The following is a 15,658-nucleotide window of genomic DNA, read 5'->3' as shown; positions in this document are numbered from 1 at the left end:
AGCTGCTGTTTGAGCAGATACAACATCTTCGACTCAACAGTTCTATTTGTGGAAAGAAGAAGTAGAAACAAGGCTGTTTCTGCATACTTCAGGGGACCTACCGTTTCTTGTCAGTCTACGAGTCCTATGAACTGTGTCACACACTGTGACCCCACCCCTCCATGCTCAGTGTCAAAACTCCCCCAAAATATTTCCTTCTCACACACGCTCAAGAGAGCAGCTACTGTGTGAATCATGATTGTGAATGGCAGAAGACTGTGGGTGTGAGGTTACGAAGGCTCCGTCTTGGTTTCAGTCTTTCAGACAGACCCAGGCGAAATGGCTGGTCGTAAAGCTCAGCTGGATTTTTCAGACTCTAAATGTTCTTCATGTGCAAGCCATTCATATTATATCATCCTGGGTAAGTGTCCATTTTTTTAAAAAAAATCTGCCTTTCTACTTGATAAACTTCTTGTCTTGGTACAGCTCAGTCTTTCTGGAAGGATTTAAATCCATGATCATCTCTGTGTTAACTCCTGTTGTTCACATTCAAGGTCTGATTCTTGTTTACTACGCTACACTCTCCATGCATTCTCAAGTAACTTCAGGTAGGCTTACCATAACATTTCTAATTATTCATTGTCTTATTACTGTTTAAATATTGGTTAGCACTGTGTGTACTGCAATTTCCCAGCATTCTGATTCACGTGAACTTGTGGAGCTTTTGTCTCATTTGACACAAGATGAAGAGTGAATGACCGTAGTGGTAGTACTATATTTGCCCCACATTTGCACATTTAACCCAGAGTGTCACATGCCTTTTTTTTACCCTTCACTCAGTCTAATACAACATCTCAGTCCAGCAGAGTATTTCACTTCGTCGATGAAATAACAACTTAACAACTTATAAATATGCTTTACACCACCAAGATCACTAATGAAGAGAGAAGCAGTATGTCAGGCTCTGTTTACTGTATTGGACCCCACACCCCACATGTAAACTTCACACTTGATCCTCCCTTATTAAATGATACCTATATCAGAGGACTTGCATGATAAATATTGTGAACTTCCGTCATACAGTCATGTTAAAAAAAGAAAGTACACCTGTCAGTTGTAAGGTTTTATTGTGTCCTATCAGAACGTAACAATAATTAAAAAATAATAATCATAAATCTGATTCTTAGCTTAATATCAGAGTTTTCTGGGTCACAAAGTGCAATGCAATTCTCTCTGCATGTGCAGCTTGTTAAGCTGTAATTTACTAACAATGCACATGAAGCCCAGCTGTACAGTTACAGCAGTGCAAACGTCGCAGTCCCACTGGAGTTTGCATATTTAGATGAGATGTGCATGCTTCAGTAACATCTATTAGATCATTGCTAAGGTCTGTCGTAATCTGTAAAATTAATTTCACTGAGATCTGTCGACCAATTAAAGCGAAGCCCCAGGGTTTTTACTGTTTAAATGGATCTACTTAAAGGTTTCAGAGGTCTAATGTGCAGCCATTATAAATAAACAGCAGCATAGAGAGCGCACTCAGCAAAAAAAAAATAATTAACTTGAATTTAAATGTTTATTTAACACTCTAAATGCGCTAAATCCCACAATTCAGCATCATTAACATTCTGCCTAATTTGCACCAATATTGCATTGTCCTGTTATAGTTTTTTCTGCTCTTCATAGATTTTTAACGGCATGTTATCTTCATCATCTGAAATGTCTTTGTTTGGAGTAGGCGCCACTCATAGTGAACTTTTTGTGCAGTGCAAGAGTTATATGAAATGTGCAACATCCCTTTTTATGAGAGCTGTACAGATCCTAACGCAGAAAGCCTGGGTTATCAGAGATACTTAATGATCAGCATTTTCATATCCATCATCTCTGACGGAAGTTTTAAGTTTTATTGAACGAGCTGACGCAAAGAAAAGAGAGACTGTGTCGAAATTCCCTCATAGTATAACTCTCAGGTCTTAAACTGGGGTAAATGGAACCTGAGGCGAACAAAAACAAAAATTACACGAAATGGAGAAACATTGTGTGAAAACATAACTAGTGCTTATGTCAAGTGTACAGCACTTTGTGTTCAGCTGAGGGCTGATCTGAAAGTCCTATATAAATAAATTGCTTGCTTGCTTGCTTGCTTGCTTACTCCTTCCATAGAAATGAAAGGGGATCATCACCAAGTGTGAGAACGTCCATAAAAGCAGATGTTCGGCAGTTTGCACAGTATTCTAGAGTCAAATGCAAGGTCATCTGTCGGACAGCTAATGCTTGGCCCAAAGTGAGTCGTGTAGCAGCAGGGCGATGATCCCAAGGACAGCAGAAAATTTAGAGTGACTGAAAAGGAAAAGCTCAATGTACTAAAACAACAATGTAAGAAGAGTGGAGCAGAATTTCTTCACAATGTATCAAGAGACTGATAAAGTCCCAAGCCATTACTTCAGTAGTGAGGTGTACTTAAGAAAGGGAGGGAGTTTGTAATTAGTTGTCTTTGCTTGTCTGTCTGCCTGTTAGATATTATTTTCAAATTTTGTGTGATGGTAGATACCAATAACAGCTTATGCTGATTTAATTTTGCTGGAAAACAGGTCCTGTAAAAAATTTGAGATGCGCATGCTTCAGTAACATATATTAGATGATGTTACTGATCCTTAAAAACATCTCCAACTGAATTAACTGAATATTTTGTGATCTGTATTCACATGCCATATTCATATGCAGAGAGCTGCAAGCCAAACGAGACTTCTTCCAAATACCAGCATTGTGGACTTCACCCAGGTAAAGAAAACACATACTGAGTCATCCTGAGGTGACCCATGATCTTTGAAATCAGACTTGAGACAGGAAAACCTTTTTGTTCTTTTTCTTTATGACTGTGCGCTGCCTCTTTTACAGATGGAGTCCGTGATTTGGACTGTTTTACCAAAAATACATGGTCCAAATTAAGATGTATGTGGAAACCTGGAAAACACGCATCCAAAAATACACATACACTTGTAATACAACAGTAAGTAGTGTTTTGTTTTTCCCTTTTTCCCTTACAACCACACCAATAAAAACCACGTTTTAAAAATGCATATGAAAATGTCCTTATTTGTAATTAACATCTCTTGTTTCTTCTTCTAGAAAAAAACCAAAAAACTATTATTGCAAAATTTATAAAAACATCACAAAATTTTCTGAAGACATCAGGTTCTTTAAAAGCCACAGTGTGACCATTCAGATTTTTGAAAACAGTGAGTCAAAAAACTGCACCCAGGCAGTTTTTCAAGGTTCACCGGAGAGCCTGCGTAAGTAAAGAAAAAAACTTTTAAGGAGCAGTCCTTTGTTTCTTTTTCTCTCTGTACTGAATAACAAATTTAAAAATTGAGGAAATTTTGGGGATAATTTTCTTGACTGTTTCAGAGCGATGTGACCCTCCAAATTATGTGAAATTCACACGGCACTCTGGGAAACTGGACATAAATGTGAGCTGGGATCAGAACGATGTCAAGCATATCATGTCTTACTCTGCCAGATACAAAGCACTGGGAAGCCTTCAATGGAATGAGGTCAGTTATTTACTAGGTAACAATTGACATCAAAACTTGCATTATTGCAGAGCACTACTGTTAAAGACCAGAGGTTTATCCACACCTATGCACAAAACATCAAACATCTTGTTCAAATGACATTCCTATGTCATTATTGTAGGTACTTAGTAGTGTGGATCAGTGAATTGATATCTTGTTCACTCCTGGCATACAGCTTGATGCCATCCATGTACAGGAAGTGGCTAAAGTTTGCTTTATTCCATAGTTGGTATCTGTAGCCAACTACTCTATCTTGTTAATGATGTGATTGAAGGGGTTCAAGCATATGCAGAGCAGCACTGGAGACAGAGCATCTCCTTGGTAAATCACACACTTTGTTCACTGAATTCCTCCTAAAGTTCCTTTTAGGCTCTTAGGGTCCTGTTGGTCTTGTAAAGTTTCAGGTATTAAGTTGTAATCTTTCTTGTAGTCAATCCAGGCAGTGCACAAGGTGGTCACTCTGGTCTTCCAGTCTCAAGTGACTGGTCTGTCCACCATGGGCTGCTGTTTTGTTCTGAAGTTGCTGCCAATTCTCTTCTAAGCCCCACCCATGTATTGAGCCATGTTTCTGCTCATCTTTGCCATTACAATGCTTAAAATGAGCTTCCATGTGGTGCAGCGGCAGGTTATTAGCCAGTAGTTCGATGGAACTAGTCCCTTCTGAGGATCCTTGGCGATCAGGACCCTGGAGTTCATCTTGTTTAGCCAGTAGGTATAAATCTTGCCTTACTTTGCCATAACATTTGTGAAAGACAGGGTTACTCTCAGGAGCGAAGTGAATTCTGAGATGGTACAATATTAGGATGGCACCTAAATATTCCATAGTGAAGTGTTAGTAGTAATATAACAAAGTGGAAGCAATTGGGAACAACATAAACTGAACCATGAAGTGGAAGGCTATGTAAAATCACAGTAGGGTGAGCAGAAGCTGAGGTGTATAGTGCACAGAGGTTTCCAACTTTCTGCACAGTCCATCACTACAGACCTCCAAACTTCATGTGGACTTCAGATTAGCTCAAGAACAGTGCGTAGAGAGCTTCGTGGAATGGGTTTCCATGGCTGAGCAGGTGCATCCAAGCCTTCCAACACCAAGCACAATGCAAAACGTTGGATCCAGTCGTGTAAATCAGGTCTCCACTGGACTCTAGAGCAGTGGAGATGTGTTCTCTGGAGTAACAAATCACACCTCTCTGTCTGGCAATCTGATGGACAAGTTTGCATGAGCTTGGTGTTTGCCAGAAGAAATGTACTTGTCTGATTGCATTGTGACATAGGTAAAGTGGTGGGGCGGGGATCATGGCGTGAGGATGGGGGTTTGTGTGTGTGTGTGTATACATATAATAACCAGCAGAAATGTCTAGCATATTTATTGGCTAGACTTACACTTGTAGCTTTGGCTCTGCAGTACTCTTGGGGGGCTGTGGATGGCCCGGGTCTCTTGGGCCTTTTTTTGCATGCCTCTGGCTCCTGGCGGCCACTTTTTCTTGCACGCCTTGGGATGTACGTAATGTGACTTTTCACCCTCATTATCAAGTTAATTTCCATACAAAGAAACATACACAGACGCTAACACACACACAGACACACACCTACACACACACAACAAGACTGTTGATTTGTGTATCTATGTTTTTGCACATTTTTCTCTTGCAGGTGTTGTTTGTGTTTTGTATGTTTTTTCTTACAGGTGCAGCAGTTGATGACCCATTGTGGGCTTTTTTTGGGCTTTTTTTCCCCCTGCCTGTCAGCTTTGACATTGCAATATTTCACATGTAGTGTGAATAATAATAGAAATAATAATAATAAATATAACAGAAGTGAATGAATAAATAGATAACATTTAATTTAGAAAATCACAGAGGAGCCTACAGAGATTTTATAGAGCTCGGCTTGAAAAAGCAAATATGATTGGCACAACAGTGCATTCAGATCTTAATTCTAATGGCAAAAGCTGCCAGGAAAGGCAGGCTAAGACAGGCAGTTTTTTTTACTTTTAACATCCTATACATAACTGCAGTTTTCTTCTGTTTTGAAAATCTAACACACACCATGTCTGTCTTTGTATTTGCTCTTCGGGTCTTTTCACCATTGACAGTTTTCCATCACTATACTGTATTAGAGTGAAAGAGGCATTCAAAAGCAGTTTTGAAATGTAAACAACATCTGAAATAGCTGAATCTTAGATTTGCCTTTAAAGTGCAGCATGATCTGAGCTGGACTTCTATGATTTAAAAAGACTGGTGCTTTCCTTTCCGATACCGTATATGTATTAAAAAAACAAAAAAACAAACAAACATTGATAATTCAATTCAATTCAATTCAATTTTATTTATATAGCGCCAAATCACAACAAAAGTCGCCTCAAGGCGCTTTATATTGTACAATAGATCGCACAATAATAAATACAGAGAAAAACCCAACAATCATATGACCCCCTATGAGCAAGCACTTTGGCAACAGTGGGAAGGAAAAACTCCCTTTTAACAGGAAGAAACCTCCGGCAGAACCAGGCTCAGGGAGGGGCGGGGCCATCTGCTGCGACCGGTTGGGGTGAGAGAAGGAAAACAGGATAAAGACATGCTGTGGAAGAGAGACAGAGGTTAATAACAGATATGATTCGATGCAGAGAGGTCTATTAACACATAGTGAGTGAGAAAGGTGACTGGAAAGGAAAAACTCAATGCAGACAGCAACTCTCATAGACAGATACATTTATCTGAGAGAGGGAGACAAAAAGTAGTCTACTAATCAAACATCTACGTAAAGGTCTACATGAAATGAGTCAGAGCTTACCAACTGACGTTAACTTCCCACACTTTAGTCATGTAGCAGTTAAAGTTGCCATGATGATGAGATTATGTCTAACTGAAAGTCAAATTTCTCTGAAATTAGGTTTGACTGTGTGATTTTTGCTTTGCAACATTCCCTCCGATTGTATTTATCTTCCAGTCTAATTTAAAATAACAGCATCTTTTATTGATTTTCAATTTCTGCTAAAGAAAATGATTCATTTTGAATCCAGCCTGAATCCTTACACTCTGGAATTTACAAAGTGAACATAAGTTATATTAAGGAATTCAGGTAATTAATATACAAATTACCTGAATTACTTGTAACTGCAGGTGTACTTGTTTTTCCAAACCTTAGTTTTTAACCTCTTTCTGAAGGCATTCTGATCTGCTCTCTGGGACTTTGTCGGCTTGCGTTTTTGCTCTGAAACAGTTTCTTCTGCTATACTCTCCAAAAACAAAACAAAACAGATGTTTATTTCAGATACTTCCCTAACACAACCACTGATTTCTGTGCTGCTTGCAGTCACCTGTAATATCCCAGAATAAAACGAAAAGCAGAGTGGAGAATCTGAACTCCTCAGTGGCCTACGTTTTACAGATACACTGCATCGCCAATACTAAATGTACACAGTGCCCATGGAGTGAACCATACACTGTGCTATCAGGTTAGTGTTTGCTTTCTACTTTGTTTTTCACTTCAAACTAGATAAAAGATTACCTGCTTATGTTTGAAGCACAAAACACAGTTTCCTCTTTCAGAGCTGACATCACAGCCTGTCATCGTCAACTTTGAAGAAACCGACGTCCCCAATGAAAATGGTACTCGCCTTGTTTCAATAACCTGGAAGGTAATTTTTCTTCAAAAAAATCTTCTGAGAACATGCTATTAAGCAAAAAGCAGAATGTAGAAAACACTCAGCAGCCACTTCATTAGGTACACCTGTTTTAATGTTCGTTAGCAAAAAATGTCTAATCTATGAATGACATGGCAGCAACTCAGTGCATTTAAGCATGGGGATATGGGCAAGATGACCTGCTGAAGTTCATACTGAGCATCAGAAAGGTAAGGAAGGGTGATTTTGACCATGGTATGGTTGTGGCAGATGGGTGGGTCCGAGTATTTCAGAAACAGCTCATGTACTAGGATTTTATCACATAAACAACTCTAGAATGGTCAGAAAATAATATATTCAGTGAGCAGCAGTGCCTTGTTGCCTTGTTGATGTCAGAGGAGAATGGCCAGACTTCTTTGAATAGATCAGAAAGCAACTGTAACTCAAATACTCAGTCGTTACAACCAAGGTATGCAGATAAGCTCTTCTGTGAGGCTTGAAGCAGTTGTGCTAGCAGCAGAAGAGGACACCGGGTGATATTTCTGTCAGCTGAAAACAGGAAACTGAGGCTACAGTTCACACAGGTTCAACTGAAGATTGGACAAATGCTGCCTGGTCTGATGAATTTTAATTTCTGCTGTGACATCACAATTTGCTGTAAACAATATGAAGGCGTGGGACCATCCTGCCTTGTATAGATGTTTCAGGCTGCTGGTGTAATGGGGTGGGGAATATTTTCTTGGCAGGCTTTCGGCCCTTAATGGTTTCTTGAACATGATCTCAAACCAGACCTCAATCCAATAGAGCACCTTTGGGATGCGCAGCCAACAAATGTGCAGTAACTGTGTGATGATGTCATGTCGACATGGACTAGAATCTCTGAGGTGTGGTTCCAGCCCCCTGTTGAATCTGTGCCATGAAACATTAAGGTAGCTTTGAAGGCAAAGGGTGGACCAACCCGATACTAGTAGCTGGTGAATGTAAATGCACTGTGCAGTCATAGCCGCTTGTTTTGATAATAAACTGTTTTTGATTGTTAGGTTTCTGCCAGAGACCTGCATGATGGCTACAATGTGACCATTGGGAAAGAGTCAGGAGAGGCCCCAATTGAGCAGATCAACACCACTCAGCCCAGCATCACACTGATTCTCTCCTACTCAGCTTATCGTGTGAGCATCAGGTCTTTCAACAACGTCAGCATCTCTCCAGCTGTGAGCCAAATAATACCCCTGCGTGAAGACATGGACAGTCAGTACTCATTTTTATCCTTACAGCTCTCTTAAAGGTGTCGTTTTCACCACAGATCTGAACAAAAGTATACATCCACAGGTATGGGAGACGATAAGCTCAACGTGACAGTCCACAATAACATATCCTTCAAAATCTACTGGACAGATTCCCTTCGCAAAAAATATGTGTGCTATTGTGCGGAGTGGAGGGAAGAGAAGACTAAAACAGCGTACAAGTCCTTTTACCTTAAAGGCAAAAACTACTATACTTTCTCTCCTTTAAAAGGTATGTTAATATTATGAGTTGTTGGTCAACACCATTTAAATGCCATTTGTTTTGACTTGCCTAAGACATTGTCCAATGATTTGTGAACTTGCGTTTAAAGCTTCTGAGTTAGAAAATCTATTGTCCCAATCTGTATTTATTCACTTATTCTAGAGCTAGAAAAACTGATTAGATGCATGCATAGATACCTGGTATGGCTATAGATGTCTGTTTCTCCTCCTATAGATACCTGTTAATTAGAGCTATGCGTAGAGCTTGAAACTTGAACACTGAAAAAAGCGTACTTCATGCACAGTTTGTGTAGTGCTAAATAAGCTTCAAAACCAAACCTGTCAGAAGTCCATTGCAGAGGTCTCTGCAACTGACTAACGTTCCTTAAGTGGCTTAGTGGAAGTTACTGTTAGCTTTCAAGCCACTGCTGATTTTTTCCTGTGTTCAGCCCAATCAACAAAAGCTAGTCTGAAAGTACCAGAAACTGCAGTTCCTTTAATGGCCACTTGAGGCTTGCTCCAAGAGCGAGTCAGCAGTCATTCTGATTTGTGTGTCTGACAGAAAAAAATTAATATCAGCTGATATATTGGAATGCTGGATTTTTTAATCACCACATGCCAGTACAGATAACAATCTACATACAATGGATGTAGGCTGCTTGCTGACCAGCTTGGAAGCCAAATTTGGCACTCCACCCCAAACCTGGCTCCAAAACACTAACATGGTGGAAACTTGAAAAGGAGTCCAAAACCAGTGTGACGTCAAGGAGGCTAAAATCATCGTTTATATACAGTTTATGGTTTAGATAAGGGGTCGGCAACCTTTCTGATGATGAGTGCCATCTAAAATTTCCTCAAATTCCTCCACAAAGTCAATGTGCCATATGATTGCATTAGCAATAAATTTAATAACGCTCTATATGAACAGTTACACACTATATAGAACAACTTTATAGAATTATAGTTGTTCGCAGATATCAGTGAATAGTTATCAGTTCAATCAGCTATCAATCATAATTCTTTTGATATCTCAAATATCCAGAACCCTTGAAGCCTTACAAGAGATACACCCTCAGTCTGCACGTGCGACCGAACAAGGACACCTGCAACATGAAGCATCTTAACAACAGCGAAAGAACGTTTGCAAGCACAACGTTTTATTTCATGGAAAGCAGTAAGGCAAACAAGCAGACACACATACATTACAAGCCACCAACAAAACACTCTGACCTCTTGAAATTGCTTTCCCGTGTCATTCTTAAAGCTCCTGTGAGTGGTCCCGCGAACATCAGCATTTACAATTTGACACAGAATTCAATGGTGCTGCAGTGGTCATCCATCCCAGAAGAAGACACCAGAGGTTTTCTACTGGGTTACACAATCCACTACAGTGAATACCACCTGTGGGGAACAGAATCTGAGAAGAGTAAGACACTTCCACTTCTTCATAAACTGCTAAATTTTGTTGAACATAATAATAGCACTGGCATCACATCCACTGGTTGCTCTACAGCACATGCGTTATCCTTAGTGAATTTCCTGTTTGTCAGCTGCTTTGTTTACTCTTCTCAGTTTCTAGAAGTTAATGAATGCTGTAATCACACTGCAGTTTTTAGCTTTGGTTTTAATGACCTCATACACTACTTGATGTAGCTATGAAGTCATAACCTAATTAACTCTCTGGATAGGACTAGTTTGTCAAGATGGCCGAGCAACCTAAAGATAATCTACTGTCAACTGTTAGTATTACATTATAGGCTACGTTCACACTGCAGGCGAAAGCGCATCAAATCCGATTTTTTTTTGACCCTATGCGACCCATGTCCGATCATGGTATGACAGTGTGAACGGCACAAATCCGATATTTTCAAATCCGATCTGGGTCACTTTCGTATGTGGTACTGAATCCGATACATATCCGATGTTTTAGAAAGCGACTGCTGTTTGAACGGTCATGTCGCATTAAATCCGTCTTTTACGTCACTGACACAAGACAGACGCCAATTATCAGCGCCGGAGAAGCGCCCGAGAAGACATCGCGAACGCTTCCTGGCCATCCAGTGTAGATGTCAGTGAAACTGTTGGGAAGACAACGTGAACATTTTATTTGTACTGTATAATCTGCAGATTCTGACAGAAATCTGCAACTATCCTTTGAAGCACCGCTCCTCTCTAAAACAGCAATAAGGATCATTATTAGGTTATTTACATTATTATGTAAATAACAAAATAACTTAAAGCAAAAATTGGGAAACGTAAAGTCCGAAGTCTTTATATTAAGGACCATCAGTCAAACAATACTGTTTGCTCTGGGTCTAAACAGAGCGCGTTGTGTGTGACATCCTCTTTTGCGCATGCGGGCCGCTTTGAGGGTTCACACTAGAGCGCTTTTGTTGTCGCATTTTATTTGTAGTGTGAACAAGCAGACAAAAAAATCAGATTTGATCAAAAAATCGGAATTGAGCGTTAAGACCCGCAGTGTGAACGTAGGGCTGCAAATATGGGTGTGACTTGTGTCATTCATTTATTTCTGCAGCTCACAGTCAACCACTCACATATTAAAATACTCCAAAATCATTTGACCGCAAAGCCATTCTAGCTATTTCAGCAAGCAAATATGCTCACGATGACAATATTTTCATATGATAATACTAACATACTCAACTGCATGCGTGTTCATGGAGCTTGCATTTTCACCTGCTGGACATCACCACCTGAAGTTTAACTGTCTTCAGAACATTGCAGAGGCCTTATTGACAGTATTTGGCTCTACATATCTGTGTGAGCAGATTTTCTCTCACACAAAGAGTGTCCTCAGGTAGCCGTCTGAATGCTGGACACTCGAAGACTTGTGTCTCTGAGTGGGAGACCAGAGATCACATTAACATGTGTCTCTCTGGGGTAGCTGTGGCTCAGGTGGTAGAGCAGATCAGCTCCTGACTGGAAGGTTGGTGGTTCGATCCTTGGCTTCCCCAGTCTGCATGCTAAGTATCCTTAGCAAGATACTAACCCCAAGTTGCTCTCCGATGCATCCATCAGAGTGTGTATATAAGGAAGTGCTTGTGTGAATGGGTGAATGAGGCATGTTGTATACAGCGCTTTGAGTACTCCGGGAGAGCAGAAAAGCGCTATATAAGAATCAGTCCATTTACCATAAAGACAACAATAGTATGCTTATAATGTCAGTACTAACATGCTTTTAATGTCAATGCTAACATGCTCATAAAGACAATGCTAACATGCTCATATTGATAAAAACTATCATTTTGATTGCAGATATTACAGTGGATCCAAATTTGAACAAGTACGAACTAAACGATCTTACAAGCGGCACAACATACCAAGTCGAGATATCAGGTTTTACCTCTAAAGGAACAGGAAAACGAAGTGCACCCAACTATTTTAAAACGACTCAAGAAGGTCAGTCAAGTAATATTTCAACCATCAACTGTACATAGAATTAAATTTCTATTTTTTTTGTTTGTGCCTTCATTTTATTTTATTTTATTTTTTGCACAGGAAGTTTTAGATACACTAGTATTATTGTAGTCGCTGCAGTTGTGGCCACTGTGCTGATATTTGGACCACCAATAATAAAAAGGTACAACTTGTCAATCAATAGCTGGAACAAGATTCCACCCAAGTGGCTAATTAGCTATGTCTACCACTATGCACAAGCTTTACCTTAACTATTTCTTTAATGCTTTTTAGAGCAAAAGTTGTCCTCTGGCCAAGCATACCTAATCCCGGAAAGAGCAATACAATGCAGAAAATAGACAGGCCCTGTGAACTGGTAAGTATCAGCTGTGACAAAGCACACAAACAGTTTTAATGTTGTGGAAACCTAAAACAACCTGAAACTTATTATAGGGAACTGCTATTATAGTCCCATTGCATCAGATGAAATATGTTGTATAAAATTAAATACGTCAGTGTATCATTTGGTCACATAGGAACTCCTTGAGGCAATCAATACTCTGAAGGCTGAAGAATGGGAAACAAAAAGTCTCCAGATAATTGAGAAAGAAGCTGTTGCCCCTGCCACGATATTGCCAGCAATGCTACCGCTTCTTTGTGGCTTAGACAAACGGGGAGATTCACCGGGAATTACTTGTAACTGGATCCAAACAGAAACAGATGATGCAACTGGCGAGATATCTCCCAACAATACTACAGACACATTGTTGGAAACCCAGCAGACAGACCTACAAAGTTTTCCTTTTCCCTTTCCAAGTGGCTATACCACGATGGAAATGTTTCAGCAGGTAATGCCACAGAGCATCACTGCCATTACTCAAGACATGGAAAGTGACCCAGAGGACACAGACCTGACTGTATTCAACCCTAAGCCAGGACTGGAATATGTAAGACAATTTAGCACCAGTCCAGCCTCGGACAGCGACCACTTGTCCACGATTTTGTGATAAAGGTCAAACTGCGGAGCATAAAGAGGAAAAATCACTACGTGAACAAGTTAGTCTAAAAGGCTAGTAGTAAGAGCTGCTGCCCCTGACTGTTTCTGCTGTGGCTTATGAAGAACAACAATTCAGATTACCAACAACATGGATTCATTAGGCTAATAAAATCAGCAGAATTACCAAGACAGTGTTTACATCACATTTATGTAAAAAACTTAACCAAAAGAATGGCATACCAATTGTTAGAATTGGAGTAAAAAGACAAAACATCCTCCCAAAAAGTGCACTTAACCATTACCACAGTCCGTGAATACGTCTCTGAATACTCTGTCTGAAACTGCTTTGTGCATAGCTGGTCTGTGAACATACAGTATTATCCTGTCATAATAAAATTGATGAGATCTGGAAAGGGTTCTGAGGCCTGCAGAATTTAAACTTAGAATAACTTTTGTATCTTTGCTGAAGCTGTGCTAAATATTTATTATAAATAATATAACACATTTAAATGATATGATAAGAACACTGCATTGAAAACAAGTATATCACCAGGTGGAGTTTCCCCTTTAAAATTTAGTAAAGTACCTAAAAAAGCTCAAAGGTGTTTTGGATACTGCAAACACAACAAGCACCTAATTCTGATCCCTACTGTAAATGAGTAAATAAATGACTGCAAATGACAACTAAAAAAAATATGTGAAAAATTGGCGCATATATCAGAATATTGGATTTGTAAATCACCAAATATCAGTATTTGTCTTATGTTGTAGTTATGACATATATACATACATATACATATATATTTTGGCACTGTACTACTACTACCGGCCTCAGTAGTTGGAGAAGACAACTCCCTTTGCAGGTGCTGATAACACCAAGGACACAAAACAGCATATCCATTGTTCCAGTAGGTTTCACAGTGAACCTCGTGATGTGTGGTATGATCGGTTTGTGACTTCCTCCCTCTTCCTTGGAATGCATAAAGGAGTGGGAGCACCACCATTGTGTTTCAGAGCTTTCATGACTGTAGAACTGTAATGTTTGATGTGTGTTTGCTCTCCTGCGTGCAGTAATTAAAATAGCTTGGCCACAGCTGATCGCGTTTCAAACTTTATTAACAGAAAATGTACACACACCACAATGTACACCACAATGTACACACACATATATACATGTGTATATATATCTATACATACCTGTATAAATAATATACATATACATGACTACTCGGTCTACCAGTTGCCGGGGTTTTGGGCCTCTGGTCTTGACCCATGTGCCTGTTCATCTTAGCCGCTATGCTGCCTGACAGGAGCTTCCATGTGGTACTGAGGCAGGTTATTGGCCAGTAGTTGGATGGGACAGGCCCCTTCTGGGGGTTCTTGAGGATCAGGACTGTCCGGCCTTCGGTTAGCCATTCCAGTTGTCTCTTCTCAACTAGCAGCTGGTTCATTTGTGCTGCCAGACGCTCATGTGCAGTCAGCTTCAGCCAGTTGGCATGAACCATGTCGGGCCCTGGTGCTGTCCAACTCTTCATACTGGAGACCCTTTCTTCGATGTCTGCCACTGTGATGGTTACTGGTCCCTGTTCAGGGAGGTTGCTGTGGTCACCTCTGAGATCCACTAGCTACTGTGCATTGCTGTTATGGATTACGTCCTTCTCCCATACGCTCTTCCAGTATTGCTCTGTCTCCAGTCTTGGTGGTGCTGTTCTCATATTGTTCCCCTGCCACAGAGTACACCTTGGCTGGTCAAGTGGAGAACAGCTGGTTTATTCCCCTGTCTTCTATCTCTCTGGTGTACCTCTTCAAGCGGTTGGCCAAGGCTGTGAGTCTTTGCTTGGCAGTTTCCAAGGCCTCAGGTATGGACAGCTTGCTGTACTTCTTAGGCACCTTCTTTGTCGCACCTTTCTGCAGCTCCGATAGTTGGCTAGCCTCCCTTTGTGCTACCTTGATCTTAGCCTCTAGTCTCCTTCTCCATGGAGGGTACTGCTCCTTGTGGCTGTTCAACTTGCAGCCAAGCATCTCACTGATCACTGCTGCTGTGGTGTAGATCAGCTTATTAGTCTCGGTAATGGTGGCGGTAGATATTGTCCGTACTGCTGCATTCACATCACTTAGTAGATCTTCTGAGGGTACTTCACGTAGTCTTGGTAACCAGCTATAGAGGTAGTTGTGCAAAACTGTGGCCTTAAGTGATGGAAAGAAAGGCACCATATTCACCAGTTTAACACACAAAAACATTTTTTCCTCTTAAACTGATTTTCATCCTTTTTGAAGGCTGTTTATTGTCAGCTGGTCTGAAATGTTCAATCAGTGGCTGTTCTCATAATGAAGACCTTTACTTTGAGGCCTCACCATTACCCTTTTGCAGAAAGACTAAACAAAGCTTAGCAATCTATAACCATAAGATGTTACTTGCTAGTGCTAATTCTAGTGTTTACCATGCCAACCTTTGCTAAACCACAATAAATGGTTGGGGTATGTCACAGCAGAGGTCAGACGTTTGCCAAAAGACAAATGGTTGAAACTCAAGGTGTTCACTTTGGTCAGACACTGTTCA

General features: G+C 40.3%; 1 protein-coding gene across 1 annotated transcript; it reads left to right on the top strand.

The window, feature by feature from the left end:
* LOC116310463 (interleukin-31 receptor subunit alpha) lies at positions 1–14,196 on the top strand. Its single transcript, XM_031727239.2, has 16 exons — positions 1–400; positions 534–587; positions 2,704–2,760; positions 2,878–2,989; positions 3,109–3,272; positions 3,388–3,533; positions 6,870–7,011; positions 7,106–7,194; positions 8,220–8,427; positions 8,509–8,694; positions 9,727–9,858; positions 9,949–10,110; positions 11,961–12,104; positions 12,204–12,285; positions 12,396–12,477; positions 12,638–14,196. Exons 1-16 carry the CDS (start codon positions 319–321, stop codon positions 13,106–13,108), a joined length of 2,313 nt encoding a protein of 770 aa, XP_031583099.1. The 5' UTR covers positions 1–318; the 3' UTR covers positions 13,109–14,196.
* Positions 14,197–15,658: the final 1,462 nt, after the last annotated feature.

The sequence above is a fragment of the Oreochromis aureus genome, linkage group 7 (assembly GCF_013358895.1).
Source record: "Oreochromis aureus strain Israel breed Guangdong linkage group 7, ZZ_aureus, whole genome shotgun sequence".
In the NCBI taxonomy this organism is placed as follows: domain Eukaryota; kingdom Metazoa; phylum Chordata; class Actinopteri; order Cichliformes; family Cichlidae; genus Oreochromis; species Oreochromis aureus.
Note: the sequence above shows the minus strand (reverse complement) of the source record. Positions and strands in the feature narration are given on the sequence as shown.

Excerpts from the sequence above, each read along its gene's own strand:
- LOC116310463 (XM_031727239.2), top strand. The coding sequence starts at position 319 with ATGGCTGGTCGTAAAGCTCAGCTGGATTTTTCAGACTCTAAATGTTCT. Across the intron at positions 8,428-8,508 it reads CCTGCGTGAAGACATGGACA|GTATGGGAGACGATAAGCTC; the intron begins GTCAGTACTCAT and ends ATACATCCACAG. Across the intron at positions 12,105-12,203 it reads TTTTAAAACGACTCAAGAAG|GAAGTTTTAGATACACTAGT; the intron begins GTCAGTCAAGTA and ends TTTTTTGCACAG.